Source organism: Oncorhynchus tshawytscha, linkage group LG21, assembly GCF_018296145.1.
Source record: "Oncorhynchus tshawytscha isolate Ot180627B linkage group LG21, Otsh_v2.0, whole genome shotgun sequence".
NCBI classification, from domain to species: Eukaryota; Metazoa; Chordata; class Actinopteri; order Salmoniformes; family Salmonidae; genus Oncorhynchus; species Oncorhynchus tshawytscha.
The window spans coordinates 21,749,708-21,766,954 of NC_056449.1; the positions used below are offsets into that span (position 1 = coordinate 21,749,708).

A 17,247-nucleotide genomic window follows, 5' to 3' on the forward strand; every position below is an offset into this window, starting at 1 on the left:
GCGCATTAGATATTTCCCTGCTGAGGCAGATGTCTATTGATGTGCAAAGCTCCAGCAGCCTTTGAAGGTGCGTTCAGAGACGGCAGGAAGAGAAGGAGCTGACTCTCGGGGGCTTCACTCCGCTACACTACCTGTTAATGCACCACAAACAGACTGGCTTCAAAAGACCGGGGGCCTGTTAGTGGGAGGGGGAAAAGCCTGGAAAAACAGTGCTTAAAAAGGAGCACTCAGGAAAAGCAGGTAAGCAGAGGGTGACACTGCCTCATGCAATGAGAGAGAGAGGGCAAAGCAGAGAGAGAGGGCAAAGCAGAGAGAGAGAAGACAAAGCAGAGAGAGAGAAGACAAAGCAGAGAGAGAGAGAGAGAGAGAGAGAGAGAAGACAAAGCAGAGAGAGAGAGAGAAGACAAAGCAGAGAGAGAGAGAGAGAAGACAAAGCAGAGAGAGAGAGAGAGAGAGAAGACAAAGCAGAGAGAGAGAGAGAGAGAGAAGACAAAGCAGAGAGAGAGAGAGAAGACAAAGCAGAGAGAGAGAGAGAAGACAAAGCAGAGAGAGAGAGAAGACAAATCAGAGAGAGAGAGAAGACAAAGCAGAGAGAGAGAGCGAGAAGACAAAGCAGAGAGAGAGAGAGAATACAAAGCAGAGAGAGAGAAGACAAAGCAGAGAGAGAGAAGACAAAGCAGAGAGAGAGAGAGAGAAGACACGGCAGAGAGAGAGAGAGAGAGAGAGAGAAGACAAAGCAGAGAGATAGAAGACAAAGCAGAGAGATAGAAGACAAAGCAGAGAGAGAAGACAAAGCAGATAGTGAGAGAAGACACGGCAGAGAGAGAGAAAGAGAAAAAAGCAGAAATATAGAGACCAGAGAAAAAGAAAGGATGAGAGAGGTGCGGACGGGACCCGGCCACCATGTTGGCCTCATGAATTTGTGAAAGCAGCGGGCGGGCAATCGTTGGGGCAATGAGTGAATGATGAACGAGTTTGGCCGAGAGAGAGAAGGTAACGAGTGGCAACATGGCACTCGGGCAGATGAAGTGGGGGAGTGAGGACTGCACACAAATTAAGTGCAATCGGGGAAGAAAGAAAAACTTGCCTCTGTCTAGACAGGAAGAGCACCAAGCCTCACGCCACGCACTAATACTGAGAATAAATTATCACTGAGGCTGCCAGGGACCTTAATGACAGCAACTTGTCTTTGGAAAAAGTCCCGGCGACGCAGTACAGAGCTAAATGTGCAGGTGCAGAAAAGGGATGGGGAACGCGGACATTTGCAACAGCCACAGAATTTAGTTTGGAGGAAAACAATCTCAGCTACTGGATGCCATACCATCTTTCAACACGGGCTTATATTACATTCAGTAAGCAGGGAAGCAAACTGCCCTTTTGTCCCAAGGCAACACTGAAGTGTTTCAAATTGGGTTAAGGAGGAAATAGCAGTCATTTTCTGTGCTTAGGTTTGAGGGTTTTGTCTGGGAAAAGATGGGGATGCCAAGGCCAGAGAAGAAATGAAATCCATCTCTGTGATAATACAATTGCATGGAACAGGCTGCCATGGAGCAATTCAGCCAATATCAAATCCGACATTTTAAAAAGGAGATGAACCCTTTACTGAATCAAACGCTCCCGTATGGCTGGAAAATACCCACTTAGAGCCTGGCATCCGTGATTGGGGTAGAAAGGTTTCAATTTGACCAAATTAGTAAAAGTCATTTTTTCTCACAACCGGAGTAGTCCTTTCCTACAGTCAAATGATCAAATCGTCCTTTAGGGAGGAATGTTATGAATAATAAATAAACATTATTTTTTGAAAGCCGAAAATCCGGTGTTTCTCTGTCAAACAGTTTTGTTATAATTTAGTCTTCTGAAATGTATATAAAGTGTAATAGTGCAATGCAAACTCAACTTTGAATTAATCTCAACTCTATATCTGACATGGTACTGCTGTGTTGTCTTTTTTTAAGCCCATAACATTGTGTGTGAGGTGTATACTTTAGTTTCAAAGTGGATTTGTTTAAGACTACGAAGAAACACTTGTGGCCCTGATTCAGCTCACTGCAGTAAAAGGTCATCTTGAACAAACATGCTTTGGAGAAACAACTACAGTGGCAAGAAAAAGTATGTGAACCCTTTGGAATTACCTGGACTTCTGCATAAATGTGTCATCAAATTTGATCTGATCTTCATCTAAGTCACAAATACAACAGACAAACATAGTGTGCTTAAACTAATAACACACAAATTGTATTTTTCTTCTCTATATTGAATGCATCATTTAAACATTCACAGTGTAAGTTGGAAAAAGTATGTGAAGCTCTAGGCTAATGGCTTCTCCAAAAGCTAATTGGAGTCAGGAGTCAGCCAACCTGGAGTCCAATCAATGAGACGAGATTGGAAATGTTGGTTAGAGCTGCATTGCCCGACAAAAAAAACTCACAAAATTTGAGTTTGCTATTCACAAGAAGCATTGACTGATGTGAACCATGCCTCAAACAAAAGAGATCTCAAAAGACGCAAGATTAAGAATTGTTGAATTGCATAAAGCTGGAAAGGGTTACAAAAGTATCTCTAAAAGCCTTGATGCTCATCAGTCCATGGTAAGACAAGTTGTCTATAAATGGAGAAAGTTCAGCACTGTTGCTACTCTCCCTAGGAGTGGCCATCCTGCAAAGATGACTAAAAGCACAGCGCAGAATGCTCAATGAGGTTAAGAGGAATCCTGGAGTGTCATCTAAAGACTTACAGAAATCTCTGGAACATACTAACATCTCTGTTGACGAGTCTACGATACGTAAAACACTAAAACAATAATAGTGTTAATGGGAGGACAACACGGAAGAAGCCACTGCTGTCCAAAAAAAACATTGCTGCACGTCTGAAGTTTGCAAAAGTGCACCTTACACAGCGCTACTGGCAAAATATTCTGTGCACAGATTAAACTACTGTTGAGTTGTTTGGAAGGAACACACAACACTATGTGTGGAGAAATAAAGGCACAGCACACAAACAACAAAACCTCATCCCAACTGTAAAGTATGGTGGAGGGAGCATCATGGTTTGGGGTTGCTTTGCTGCCTCTGGGCCTGGACAGCTTGCTATCGTCGATGGAAAAATGAATTCCCAAGTTTAACAAGACATTTTACAGGAGAATGTTAGGCTATCTGTCCGCCCATTGAAACTCAGAAGTGGGGTGATAGAACAGGACAATGACCCAAAACACAGAGTTAGTGGCCAAGTCAGAGTGGCCAAGTCAGTATCCTGACTTCAACTCGATTGAGATGCTGTGGCATGACCTCAAGAGAGCAGTTCACACCAGACATCCCAAGAATATTGCTGAACTGAAACAGTTTTGAAAAGTGGAATGGACCAAAATTCCTCTTGACCGTTGTGCAGGTCTAATCCGCAACTACAGAAAACGTTTGGTTGAGGTCATTGTTGCCAAAGGAGGCACTTATTAAATCCAAGGATTCACATACTTTTTCCTCCCTGCACTGTGAATGTTTACACGGTGCGTTCAATAAAGACATGAAAACATATAATTGTTTGTGTGTTATCAGTTTAAGCAGACTGCTTTTGTCTATTGTTGTGACCTAGATGATCAGATCAAATATTATGACCAATTTATGCAGAAATTCAGGTATTTCCAAAGGGTTCACATAATTTTTACTTTTTTTACTGTAAATATGATGTGATTAATGTTTGCTGCTTGCCCCAATCCCTTTTTTCTTATGCCTTCCTCAATACTGTTTTGAACATTAAACTAAGCAATGAGGTTGGGTTTCCAGTGGTAGAGACTACGTATTTCCGTAAAACCTGTGGTACAGACCGTGTATGTATTTGTGAACACATGGACACTGTACAAGACACTGTACAAGACCTCTATGGGGAGCTTGTGGCTTCAGACTGCAGTCTGGAGTAATGGGTGTGTATGCTCCTCTCGTCTCCTCTGGTCCTTACCTGGGTCTTCAGATTGCAGATCTGCCCTTCCAGCTCTTTGATTTTCTCCTCTTTCTTCTGGGACTCGGCCTGGGCCTCCTGCCGGGCGCTGAACTCTTCATCGAACTGCAACAATTCAACACAACCCACACTCCGGTCAGGACCAAGTTGTCTCAAGTGAATGGCCAACTGCAGGGCAAGTCAACACACACCGATACACACTGTCTCGCACACACTTGGCCCCATCTCCTACCTCTATTCATAGGCCTTTGGTGGCCTCTACCCTGTCGTCCACTGGTTGTGGTTTGGGTCCGGCTTTCATGTGTTGGTGACGGATCTAACCTTCGTGGGAAAGCAACCTGTGTCACGACAATGTTTTCACTGTTGCCGCAGGAGGGGACACTGCTCTCATTCCACTCACACCCAGGACACCTCTGATGTCCCACACACAGAGGCAGGGGTGTGGGGGGACTGTGGGGGCATATGTGGCGTGGTGATACAGTACTATGTCTTTACAGACTGGTTCAAACTAGAGTACCATGTCTTTAAGGTCTGAGTCACATGCACCAAAACACTTCTGGGGGATTCTGCTGGAAGTACCAGTGACTCACAGTACTGGTGGTGTGCTAAAGAAATGTGACTCGTTTCATGAAATGTTGCACGTCACTACTAAACAGGAGAGGCATTTGAACGCATGTCTAAAAAAAAAAAAAAAAATCCAAATGTTTTTTTTGGGCAGAAATGCATTCTGGAATATGTGAACTTTCATGTGTTTAAATAACAAACGTATATTCCATCCGTAAATCTGAATGAAATCGTTAAATGACAAGCCTTGTTGGTTAATCCACGGAAAAAGTTGGAAACCTTCTCGCTAGTCATGATTGGCTGAGATTATGGATGGGCTGGACATGCCGGGAGATGAGTTTGGATTGGTCTGCCATGTACAGGAGCATGCTTCTGTCTATAACGTGAGCTGTTCGGTTTGTGTTGACAGTCCTTTCTACCGTTTTTTAAAGATATAATGTTAGCCATCGAGAACTACAAAAGCTTTGCTACTTTTCTCAACAAGATTGATGCCCCGAATTTAGCAGGTGCTATTAACAGATCAGTTGGAAAAAGTGATTGCCTACTTCCTGTACACGCCACGGTCAGTGGGAAACGTAGCTACTTAACTCAACGCTGGCCAAACAAGATGTAGCTACAAACATAACGAAGTTCAATGGTTCCAGTCTGCCGTAAAGTGTCTAGCTACATTTTCAGATATCATACGTTTCTAATTTTCATTGCAAGTTAAAGCTCACTGTTCGCTAGCTGGCGAACGTTATGGGTATGATCTGTGTAGTAATATTATTTGAATCAGAACTCCATTTGCATTGCTAGTTATAGCCTGATGTTAACTAGTTAACATTGAACCTAGTTGGTTACAGTAGCCCTTTAGCTACCTGCAGATTCATACTCCAGCTATGACAATGTTGGTATTGGTAGTAGTATGAGTTGGGATTATGCCGGTTCATTGTTTAGCTAGTTAGCTGCATGTCTAAACAAAAGACTTTGCCAGATGATCAATTTTAGACAAGTATGTCAGGTAAGCATCATCTAATAATAATTTATACAATATTTTGATCTGGACACTTTGTTTTTGATATTGCTACTATGAAACCATTTCATTGTACTGTTTACTCCTTCTGTATACTGCGCATGTGACAAATAACCTTAGATTTGATTTGATATAGTGTGTTTACCAGAGACTGTAATGTGAAGAAGTCAGATTATAGATATTAGGCGGTCGGTCACAAATGTATAGTGGAAATTGATTGTACTGTCTATCATTATATAGTAAAAATACACTTCATGCACTTTATTCCTCTGTTTGAAGATCAGCGTGGACGCAGAATAAAGTAGGCTACTACATCCAGTTAAAAAGTAGACAAAATCTTCAGGAGTTAGGTTGGTCCAATCTTTCCTCAACACTGTAGCTTTTACTTTAAAACTTTATTCTGTAAATTTGAGAGAGTTTGTTGAACTATTTTACCAGCTATTGATCAGGGACCAGAATCAATTGCTGGACCAGGATCTCTGGGGGGGGCTTTCTGATGGGAGCCTGGTGGTGGCATACCAATGGAGTTGAGGGGAATGATGCACTGTACCTCACCTTTTTGGAGAACTCCGCAGCCTTCAGTTCGCTCTCATCCACTTTGGCTTTATCCACGCACTGATCTGTAAGAAAAAAGAGGGCAGACAGCAGCAACGACAGTAAGAACCCACGAAGTGACTTTGATTCTCTCAATTACACTGTACATTGTTAACATCCTACTTAAGATTCCAGATCAACCCTAAAAGGAATATTACATCAGAGAGACAGAGAGGGAATGAGTGAAGAAAGGGGGGAAAGGCACTTGTCGGCTCATTCTTTTCTTGACATATCCCCCAGGAGATTTGTATTCTGTTCGGCAGGTTTGCCAATGTTTAAAAACCAAGCCCCGAAACATTTGTTTTCAACTCATTACAGCACAGTGTTATAAAAATGTGAGAAAATCACGGATGGGCTCGGAAACTTTTAATGAGACTTTGTCGGCACGATGCCACAGAACTGTTAGTGACAATAACAGAAGAACAAAAATATAAAAATAAAAACACTTAGTTATTTCATTAATTTGTCTCTACTTGAAGGAAATGAATGACTGCATTTCTAATTTGGGGCAAATAGACCCTGTTTCCTCTAGGATTCAAGAAACTCTGCTGATGAATGTCCTCGGCAGAGTGAAGACGCTGTGAAATCTCCATGTGCTTATGATGAGACATGATGTGCCACAGTCACACCTAACAGGTAATGCATTATTTATTCGTAATTAGACTACCTTTTCCTATACATGTCAAGGGGCTGCAGGTTTTTCTGGGAAGGCTCTCATGGGGGAAATGGGGAAAGATAATAATGAGAGGGATATTGCACCATTTTTAGCAACACCCACATCCTGCTGTCCGCGCAGTACAACAGAAAAATATATCTGAGGATGCTTTAGACCGATTAGGAGACAAAATATGAATAACAAGACTAGTATTAAAAAAAGAGATACTGATTCAAGTATATTGTACAGTATGTAGATTAGGGAGACCTAGGAGGCAAAACTGGTTGAAATTATGTAATTCTAACCAGAAACAAAAAACCTTTTCAAGTGTGTTAATAATGACATCATTTCAACAAGTTTTGGAGGTGTATAATGGTGTCCTACTGGCTGCAAATTCACCCTTTTAAATGTCAGAGGAAAGACAGAGCTCTGGCAGACCTACCAATGAGGTGGGTGAAGTCTACATCCAGTCTCTCTCTGTACCCAAAGTCTGGGTCCATCCCGCTGCGATGGAGAACCACCTGAGACACACATTCCTCTATCACCTTGTAGTACTGGGGCCTGGGAGAGCAGTGAGCAGAACACAACTAAGTCAGCATGCACATCAAGAACAGGAGAATGACACAAACTCACACAGCCCTAATTCTCCACAAAATATCCCCTTAGCTGAGCTAGAGGTCACAGAATGACAGATAAAATAAAATAAAAAATGATCACATTCTTTTATGCCGATCGTGAAATCGCTAAAATTAATCCCGGGGACGTGGAACTCGGAGCAGCATGACTTGCGGCTATTCAAGGTGACAAACGGGCTGCGCAGCCGGCCGTCACTAATTTGTAATCATCTTTGTCAATTAAGGGTGCCCATAAACCTGAAATGCAAATCTAATCAGTGTAATATGTGTAATTAAAAGCACAATGGCATGGAGAACATGTTGCGTGTTTTGGGAGGGTGACAGAACGTGGGGTCTCGGGTGGCGGCGGGCGGCGTCTGAGTCGGCCGGGGACTCCTGTTCGCGCCACCCAAGTTGGCGGGTGACCTTTCCCCAGTTATATGATCAACTTTAATTGCAAGTGACATTTAGCAAATACAATGTCAACTTAAACTGAGCCCCGTAGCGACAAATAATGATGTTCCAAGCATGACCTTGAATGGTGCCAGCAGAAATACAATTTTTCCACCAGAAATACCCCCCACTTGAGCACATGGAGGCTGAATTTTTATGATGGGGACGGTTTCTTAGGAACTGTCTCTCGGCTCAAATCCACACTAGAGGTACAGTTATCATTTTCTCCTGGTCAACGCTAGTTAAATCCCGGATTAACAGAATGAATGTGAATCTTTATAGGTTACGAGGAGTTATTGCCAGTCATATCAAATTGACAGTACTTATGATGTCTATGCCAACATATTTGATTAGGATTACTTCCTCAGGGCAGTACGGTACAGCATGGAATGGAATGATTAGTGTGACAAAAAAATATGTGAATGCAGTGTATAAGAAAAACATATACTCTCCCATGTCTCAAAAGTTTCACAAATCACTTAATTTGACAAGTACCTGGAGTTTGTTTAATTAAAGTGGTGCTGAGTGACAGCCAGCAATTAAAGTGGTGCTGAGTGACAGGCAGTAATTCAAGTGGTTCTGGGTGACAGGCAGTAATTCAAGTGGTTCTGAGTGACAGGCAGTAATTCAAGTGGTGCTGGGTGACAGACAATAAGTAAAGTGGTTCTGAGTGACAGACAGTAATTAAAGTGGTGCTGAGTGACCGACAATAATTCAAGTGGTGCTGGGTGACAGACAATAAGTAAAGTGGTTCTGAGTGACAGACAGTAATTAAAGTGGTGCTGAGTGACAGACAGTAACTAAAGTGGTGCTGAGTGACAAACAATAAGTGAAGTGGTGTTGAGTGACAGACAGTAACTAAAGTGGTGTTGAGTGACAGACAGTAATTCAAGTGGTGCTAACTGACAGCTGATAGAAATGCTGTATGTTTAACAAAAAATACAATCCATGCCTATATGAAGATGACTTCCGTAAACTATATGGGGAGGTTTCCCGGGAATAGGTTAAACCTACGACAGTCCTGGACAAAAACAAAAAAAACACCATTAATGGAGAACTGGAACTAAAAACCGCTCCAATATATGGCTAATAGAGAATAATTTTGTACTGTGACTATGAGAGAAGCCTCTAAAACACACTGTGCGTTAGGAGGGTAGGCACAGTTGCCAACCGGTCCTCATGTACACTACCGGTCAAAAGTTTTAGAACACCTACTTATTGGGTTTTTCTTTTTTTTACTGTTTTCTACATTGTAGAATAATAGCGAAGACCTCAAAACTATAAAATAACAAACATAGAATATGTAGTAACCAAAAAAAGTGTTCAACAAAACAAAATATATTTGATATTCTTCAAAATAGCCACCTTTTGGCTTGATGAAAGCTTTGCACAGTCTTGGCATTCTCTCAACCAGCTTCACCTGGAATGCAATTCCAACAGTCTTAAAGGAGTTCCCACATATGCTGAGCACATGTTGGCTGCTTTTCCTTCACTCTGTGGTCCAACTCATCCCAAACCATCTCAATTTGGTTGAGGTCGGGTGATTGGGGAGGCCAGGTCATCTGATGCAGCACTCCATCACTTTCCTTCTTGGTCAAATAGCCCTTACACAGCCTGGAGGTGTGTTGGGTCACTGTCCTGTTGAAAAACAAATGATAGTCCCACTAAGCCCAAACCAGATGGGTGGCATATCGCTGCAGAATGCTGTGGTAGCCATGCAGGTTAAGTGTGCTTTGTATTCTAAATAAATCAGACAGTGTCACCAGCAAAGTACCCTCACACCAAAACACCTCCGCCTCCATGCTTTACGGTGGGAAACATAAATGCGGACATCATCCGCTCACCCACACCAAGTCTCACAAAGACACGGCGGTTGGAACCAAAAGTCTCCAATTTGGACTTCAGACCAAAAGGACAAATTTCCACCGGTCTAATGTCCATGGCTCGTATTTCTTGGCCCAAGCAAGTCTCTTATTATTGGTGTCCTTTAGTAGTAGTTTCTTTGCAGCAATTTTACCATGAAGGTCTGATTCACGCAGTCTCCGATGAACAGTTGATGTTGAGATGTGTCTGTTAATTGAACTCTGAAGAATTTATTTGGGCTGCGATTTCTGAGGCTGGTAACTCTAATGAACGTATCCTCTGTAGCAGAGGTAACTCTGGGTCTTCCATTCCTGTGGCGGTCCTCATGAGAGCCAGTTTCATCATAGCGCTTGATGGTTTTTGCGACTGCACTTGAAGAAACTTTCAGAGTCCTTGACATTTTCCGTATTGACTGACCTTCATGTCTTAAAGTAATGATGGACTGTCGATTCTCTTTGCTTATTTGAGCTGTTCTTTCTATAATATGGACTTGGTCTTTTACCAAAATGGCTATCTTCTGTATACCCCCCTTGTCACAACACAACTGATTGGCTGAAATGAATTAAGGAAAAAAATTCCACAAATACATTTAATAAGGCACATCCGTTAATTGAAATGAATTAAGAAGTAAAGAAAATCCACAAATTAACATTTAATTCAAATGCATTCCAGGTGAATACCTCATGAAGCTGGTTGAGAGAATGCCAAGAGTATACAAAGCTGTCATCAAGGCAAAGGGTGGCTATTTGAAGAATCTCAAATATAAAATATATTTTGAATTTTTTAACACTTTTTTGGTTACTACATGACTGATGTCTTGACCATTATTCTACAATGCAGAAAACAGTAAAAATAAAGAAAAACCCTTGAATGAATAGGTGTTCTAAAACTTTTGACCGGTAGTGTACACTCATATGTTTTCTGAGGGAGGCCTTTATTAGGCAGATTAGCTGTGCTCTAATTTCCTGCTGGCCTCTGTGGTCAGGCGCAATGCTGCTTGCTGATACTCAGGTTGCGTGGGAGGCTCAGAAGGCTCCGACGCAGATAAAGAAATCAAAGCTTTTTTCAAAGTCCTGCTCTCTTTTTACTGCCTTTGGAAAGGGGAGCAGGGGGTAAGAGCATTGTGGCTCAAATAGATTCATTGCTTTGAGCAATGAACCAAATAGGCTGGAATTGTTGGTATGCAGATCATTTCAGAGAGATCACTTCAATATACAAAAGATGTTGAGAGCTCTGAACATGCATGGAAATAAGACACGTACGAGTGCATATTGACCAAATATGTAAATGATTGGATTTCTGCTTATACTATAATGTACATCCTATATGTGGGGCTTTATTTGTGATGACAAGGAGTAAATCAGGGTTCCCTATAAAATGTGGACAGGTCTTATCATATTGTAAACAGATATTATAACATTTTTGTAAGCATGAAATGGCAGACGTCTTGTTCCTATGGCTGGATTCACCCACTTGTCATGAGATCGAGCGAGTGCACGTCGCCCCTGTGTGGCTTAGCACTGTGGCAACCCGGTTTAGTACTGTCGCCGGTGTAGACCACATTATTATCTCAATAAGTCACCCTATTTTCCCAGCATCCCCCGCTCCTCTCTGCCACTACCACCAAGATAACTGAGAAAGGGAAGGGAAGGAGTGAGCGAGTGACCCAGAACTGTCAGGCCCCACCAGAGGCTGGGCAAGGCTGGGCTGCAGAAGCCAACATATGTCCCTAGCACCATCCTTCACTCCTTCACTCTGGCACCTTTCCCCTCCACATGACATTGGGATAGCAGCAGCACAAACTCCCCTCGCAGTCTCTCGTCCAGCCCTGCTCCACATAACCAGTGTAATCCCCATATCGCTCCACTCCAAAAGAGGATATCCGCTCTAAATTTAGCAGGGGTTTGATGTGCTCCCATTCATCAAGCATGGCACTCTCAGATTAATTATCGAAAATAAAACAAGCCCTCCCTTCACCAATTGGTGATGGTTTCGAGAGGTGCTTCTCCAAATTGAACACACACATCTGCCCTGTGTTTGAAACAGGGTGCATGGCAGTCCTGTTGAAACAGGGTACAAGGCTGTCATGTTGAAAATGTATAACATTGGAAGCTAAAGTCCACATTCTGTTGGAATATTGGCATAGGCATGTTATGCGTCCCTTTGATCAGGAAGCCATCGCATACACCTATGGACAAGTTTCGCTCCATCACCTGATTTTGCCTGACAGCGAGCGTGAGTGGCCCACTTCCTCCCCCCTGGATCCCAATAGAGATCCGGCCATCAAAGCCCAAAATGATCTTAAGGTCTCCCTTTAATCTAAAATTAAAGACCTGCCATTTCCCAACCAGCCAATTTAATCTGAAACATAAAAAGATATGCTGGTTCAAAGTGGCCGAAAAGGGATATATTGATGATGAATTGAGGCCTGAGCTGGAAAAAGAACCTTGTGTCAGACAGACCGACCGCACCTCGCAAAGCCCGGTGATGTATGTGGAATTATGTCTTCCTCGTGGAGTAGGGGAGGAGGGAGAGCGGTGGGAAATGTATTTTTAAAAGCATATCTTTAATAAGCACATCCATTTTTAATTAGCATTTGTAGTGATCCTTTTTTACTGTCGGTGGTGGAGAGCATTGGCGTCAGTAGTGGGGGAAAGAGACAGAGGAGTGCTGAGGTGCTATGCTGCACTAGCTACTTAATGTGTTTTCTATTTCTCACTTTCTCCAACAAAATGAGGAATGCATTATTCATACCAGCCGAGTGAGCAGCAACTTGTCTATGGTAAATTCCTCTTGTCTTCTCTCTATTTTTTGTTAAATATTTTATTTCGGTGAAAAGTCTGACACAGCAGCGAATTGATCACTGTCATTGCCATCAGAGGAGCCGCCACCATCTCCCTCTTTTTTTCCTGTGATTGACACATTTACAGGAATCCAGAGCCGGGCCGCCATTTGAATAATTACTTAATCATTCTAAAGTACAGAATATTAGATCTGCTCTGATATGGCCCTGGCACTTTGATCACTTTGATCACAGTGTTTAGATAGATAGATAGAGAGATAGAGAGATAGAGAGATAGAGAGATAGAGAGAAGCCCTGAGAGGAGAAAATGGACATGTGAATCTTTCATGTTGAATGCTTACATGCTTTCCCCTGGGAGATGGAGATGGCAAGGTTTTGAGAATAGCACTTGCTATAGGAAGTAATGTAGTTTTACAAGGATTGTGGCACACTTATCTACAGGGGTCAGAAGCGTGTTTCGTTATCTGGCCTTACTCGAATGCGGTGTCAAGGAGTGGACGTCCTTGAGGTTTCTGCGTTGATAACGCAGCATTAGCGCTACACAGCAAAGTGTATCCCTTACAGGGGCTACATACTACTGAATAAAACAAAAAGAGGGAATAGACTAGAGACTGTTTAATGTTTTTCTCAAGACCAGTCTTATGGAAATGCAGTCTTCCTGTGAAAGCAGTGAGAAGGGATGTGGCTGTTTGTGCAGAACTCACCTGATGTAGTAGTCATTCCTGATGAGCAGGAGGTGCTGTAGGATGGACAGGAAGTAGGTCTCCGACCCGGTGTCTTTCACCATGTTGGACAGGAGATGGTACACCTCACCCATATCAGTGAGAAGGGGGTTAAGGTATATAATGTCATGGCAATGTAGCAAACAATTGAGAGAAAACAGCTTGCAGTAGTAGGCTACTATGACAGACCATTTAAAAGGAGAAGGCAAACATTTACAATTCATGTGCCTTCTCTAACCAAGTCCTCTATTACCTTTAACTACTTCTCCTCATATAGGATAGGACGAACTGTTCCCAAGTGGAAAAGCACATTCACACATATACACATTGTACCCCTCTCATTTAGCCACATGCATAACACATTTCACATTCCCTTATTCGGTCAGTGGCGTACTAACACAGATAAGCTTTACCTATTGTTGTTTAGGTATTAAACGGACATGGGAATGAAGGAGTGCTTAAACCTGTGCTTTATCAATCTAATAATATAGTGACAGTGCATTCTAAAATCAAATCAAAATCATTTGGAAGATACTCAAATCACAGTGTTTGTTTTCCCATCTCGAACTAGTACTCAGACAAGTGTCATTGTGCACAAGCAAACACTGCGACAATTCCTCACATCCGTTTTCCCTCTCAGGAGCGGCAGAAGAGTAAACAGCTAACTTTAGGAGGGGATTTGGCAATAAAGAACAGTCCCTGTGTTCCACCTATCACTCTGCGCCTTTCAAGGAGGAGGAAATTAAACACGTGAAAACTCCATTGGGTTTGGATATTTAGGGAGAATCATGAAAAGGGGATCAGTCACTATGGAAAATATTGTCTCAGATTGTGCCTTGTCCGTTGAAGAGAAAATATGTGTTATTAAACTTGCTAAAGGTACTGATTATGCGCCTCCCCAAGGAGTGCGAGCGATGGCTTGTGATGTCTAAAATAGTTGTTGAATCAGATAAGAAATCACTGTCTATGGTGTATTATTCATTTCATTATGTCCGTTTCTCTGAGTTGGATTGCTGGCTATTTGTTTCAGATCAAGAACTGTCAGAGGCTGCGAAATGGAGTGCTTGGCACAACATTTCACAGTTGATTTTTATGGAATTGAAACCATAGGGAGAAATGTTCAAATCAAGGAAAAAGTGATTTCTCTTGAGATGTGCATGTGTTTAAACATAATATCCAAGTGGGATTTCAGAATAATATCACGATCACTTTACAGTATATTGTATTTCATCTGTGTTTACGAGGAATATGGAACTGGAATTTTAATCTATAGCAAGATTACATCTGATCTTCTTTGAACTAACAACAAACCCAGTCCCAAAACTGTAAAGAATTTAGAGAAATAAATAGCTTGAGGGGGCTTATACAAAACAGTTTGCTTGAGAAAGGATCCTCCCGTGGATATTCATGTTTGAAAAGCATGTAGAAAATAAATAAAACTCAGAAATAGTCTTATTTTCAATCTGTGCACACATGCAGAAAACAAGGGGAATAGAGTGAGGCGGAATAGTGCAGTGTTCAGCCGGGAAAGATGAAAAATTGATTGCCGTCATAATATGAAGTGTACGTTTTAACAATGTCTGCTGAAATATTTACCTGCTGACTGCAGGGTGATACACTGTCTGGGCTAAAACACTTTCACAGTCAGAGGCTCTGCATTCATTCACATTTGTCTGTGGTCACCCAGCAGAAAAATATATCTGATTTGTGTTCTTGTTTAGTCCAGAGGGCTTAAAAGGAGGGACCAAGGGCCTGGCTTCCTCAGATAAGGGGAGAGGACATGGTCGGACGAGCTTCGTTTCGGGGTTTTTAGCGACATAAAAGGACATGTCAAAGTTGTGCGGCCCCATCAAAGTTGTTTAGAGCAAATTATATCCGCTATGATGGAAAAACTGTTAAGTTCATCGTCTCAAAAGGCTGTTGAATGACAATCGAGCATTGATCACCTCTGAAAAGTTACTTAAGCGTGAGTGAACATCACTTGACAACCAGTGCAAAAACTTGACACACCCAAAATGACAGAACAGTGCTCCATACTCTCCAACTGTTCCCACTATTTCATACGCCACATGATCCATCCACCACCATCAGCGCAAATCAATCCATTTTAACGCCGTCTGACATTTTCTTATTAACTTCAGCCATGTCTGTAACCAAAATAGTTCTCCCATATCAAATTTGGCGAGCGCAGGGGATGGGAATATAGGCTTCTCTGATGTATCGCTTCCCACTCCTGTATGAGCCTGGAAGAAGCCGATGAGAATTACCAAACTGGTGTGATGCAATTATAGGCTTGCCACACTGCTATCTGAGGGAGGACGTTAGTAGAGTAGAAGCCCGGACTGGGAAAGGGTATTAGCAGCTACATCTATCAGTAAGAAACGGTGCAAGCAGCTACATCTATCAGCAAGAAAGGATCCCAGGGACTAAGCAGCTACATCTATCAGCAAGAAAGGATCCCAGGGACTAAGCAGCTACATCTATCAGCAAGAAAGGATCCCAGGGACTAAGCAGCTACATCTATCAGCAAGAAAGGATCCCAGGGACTAAGCAGCTACATCTATCAGCAAGAAAGGATCCCAGGGACTAAGCAGCTACATCAATCAGTAAGAAAGGATCCCAGGGACTAAGCAGCTACATCGATCAGTAAGAAAGGATCCCAGGGACTAAGCAGCTACATCGATCAGTAAGAAAGGATCCCAGGGACTAAGCAGCTACATCTATCAGTAAGAAAGGATCCCAGGGACTAAGCAGCTACATATATCAGTAAGAAAGGGTCTAAGCAGCTACATCTATCAGTAAGAAAGGGTCTAAGCAGCTACATCTATCAGTAAGAAAGAGTTCAAGCAGCTACATCTATCAGTAAGAAAGTGTCTAAGCAGCTACATCTATCAGTAAAAAAGGCTACATCTATCAGTAAGAAAGCTACATCTATCAGTAAGAAAGGGTCTAAGCAGCTACATCTATCAGTAAGAAAGGGTCTAAGCAGCTACATCTATCAGTAAGAAAGAGTTCAAGCAGCTACATCTATCAGTAAGAAAGGGTCTAAGCAGCTACATCTATCAGTAAGAAAGGGTCTAAGCAGCTACATCTATCAGTAAGAAAGGGTCTAAGCAGCTACATCTATCAGTAAGAAAGGGTCTAAGCAGCTACATCTATCAGTAAGAAAGAGTTCAAGCAGCTACATCTATCAGTAAGAAAGGGTCTAAGCAGCAACATCTATCAGTAAGAAAGAGTTCAAGCAGCTACATCTATCAGTAAGAAAGGGTACAAGCAGCTACAAATATTAGTAAGAAAGGGTCTAAGCAGCTACATCTATCAGTAAGAAAGGGTCTAAGCAGCTACATATATCAGTAAGAAAGGGTTGAAGCAGCTACATTTATCAGTAAGAAAGGCAGAACCCTGTCCAACTTTATAGAGTACCAGACGCGCGCGGCAAAATTGAGTTTTGTGTGCTTAGACAAACATCATCATACCTGGTTCAGTTCAGTCCTCTGAAAAGGTATTTACAAAGCATAAATAAAATATTCATACTGATAAGTACAGAACATATTAAATAAATATATGTTTTGTGGAATTAGCACAGATTGTATGTTTATTCCATTACATGTACAGTGTAGAATGGAGATAATTATCTATAACATTTTTCTTAGCACATGCCCCCAAGTTTAGTCTCACTTCTCAAACAGGGCCAATCCTAATCAACACTAAAAGCAAAATAAATTAAAACATAAAAACAAATGACCGCATCAGCACAGACCGCAAACTGGGTACACAAAGCATAACCTCTCTTGGGTAGGGAGCAGTATTTTCACGTCCGGATGTGTGCCCAAAGTAAACTGCCTGTTACTCAGGCCCAGAAGCTAGGATATGCATATAATTGGTAGATTTGGATAGAAAACACACTAAAGTTTCTAAAACTGTTACAATTAAGTCTATGATTATAACAGAACTGATATGGCTGGCAAAACCCTGAGGACAAACCATCCCCCCAATGTATTTTTTCAGCCTACCACTGT

The 17,247-nt window shown here is 42.0% G+C and overlaps 1 protein-coding gene across 1 annotated transcript in view; it reads right to left on the minus strand.

Annotated features, from left to right (window-relative positions):
• diaph2 (diaphanous-related formin 2) overlaps positions 1-17,247 on the minus strand; it is a 689,895-nt gene that overhangs the window by 460,865 nt on the left and 211,783 nt on the right. The window contains 4 exon segments of the mRNA XM_024383199.2: positions 3,949-4,053; positions 6,080-6,144; positions 7,216-7,334; positions 13,211-13,327. Of these exon segments, the coding sequence (XP_024238967.2) occupies positions 3,949-4,053; positions 6,080-6,144; positions 7,216-7,334; positions 13,211-13,327 (406 nt within the window).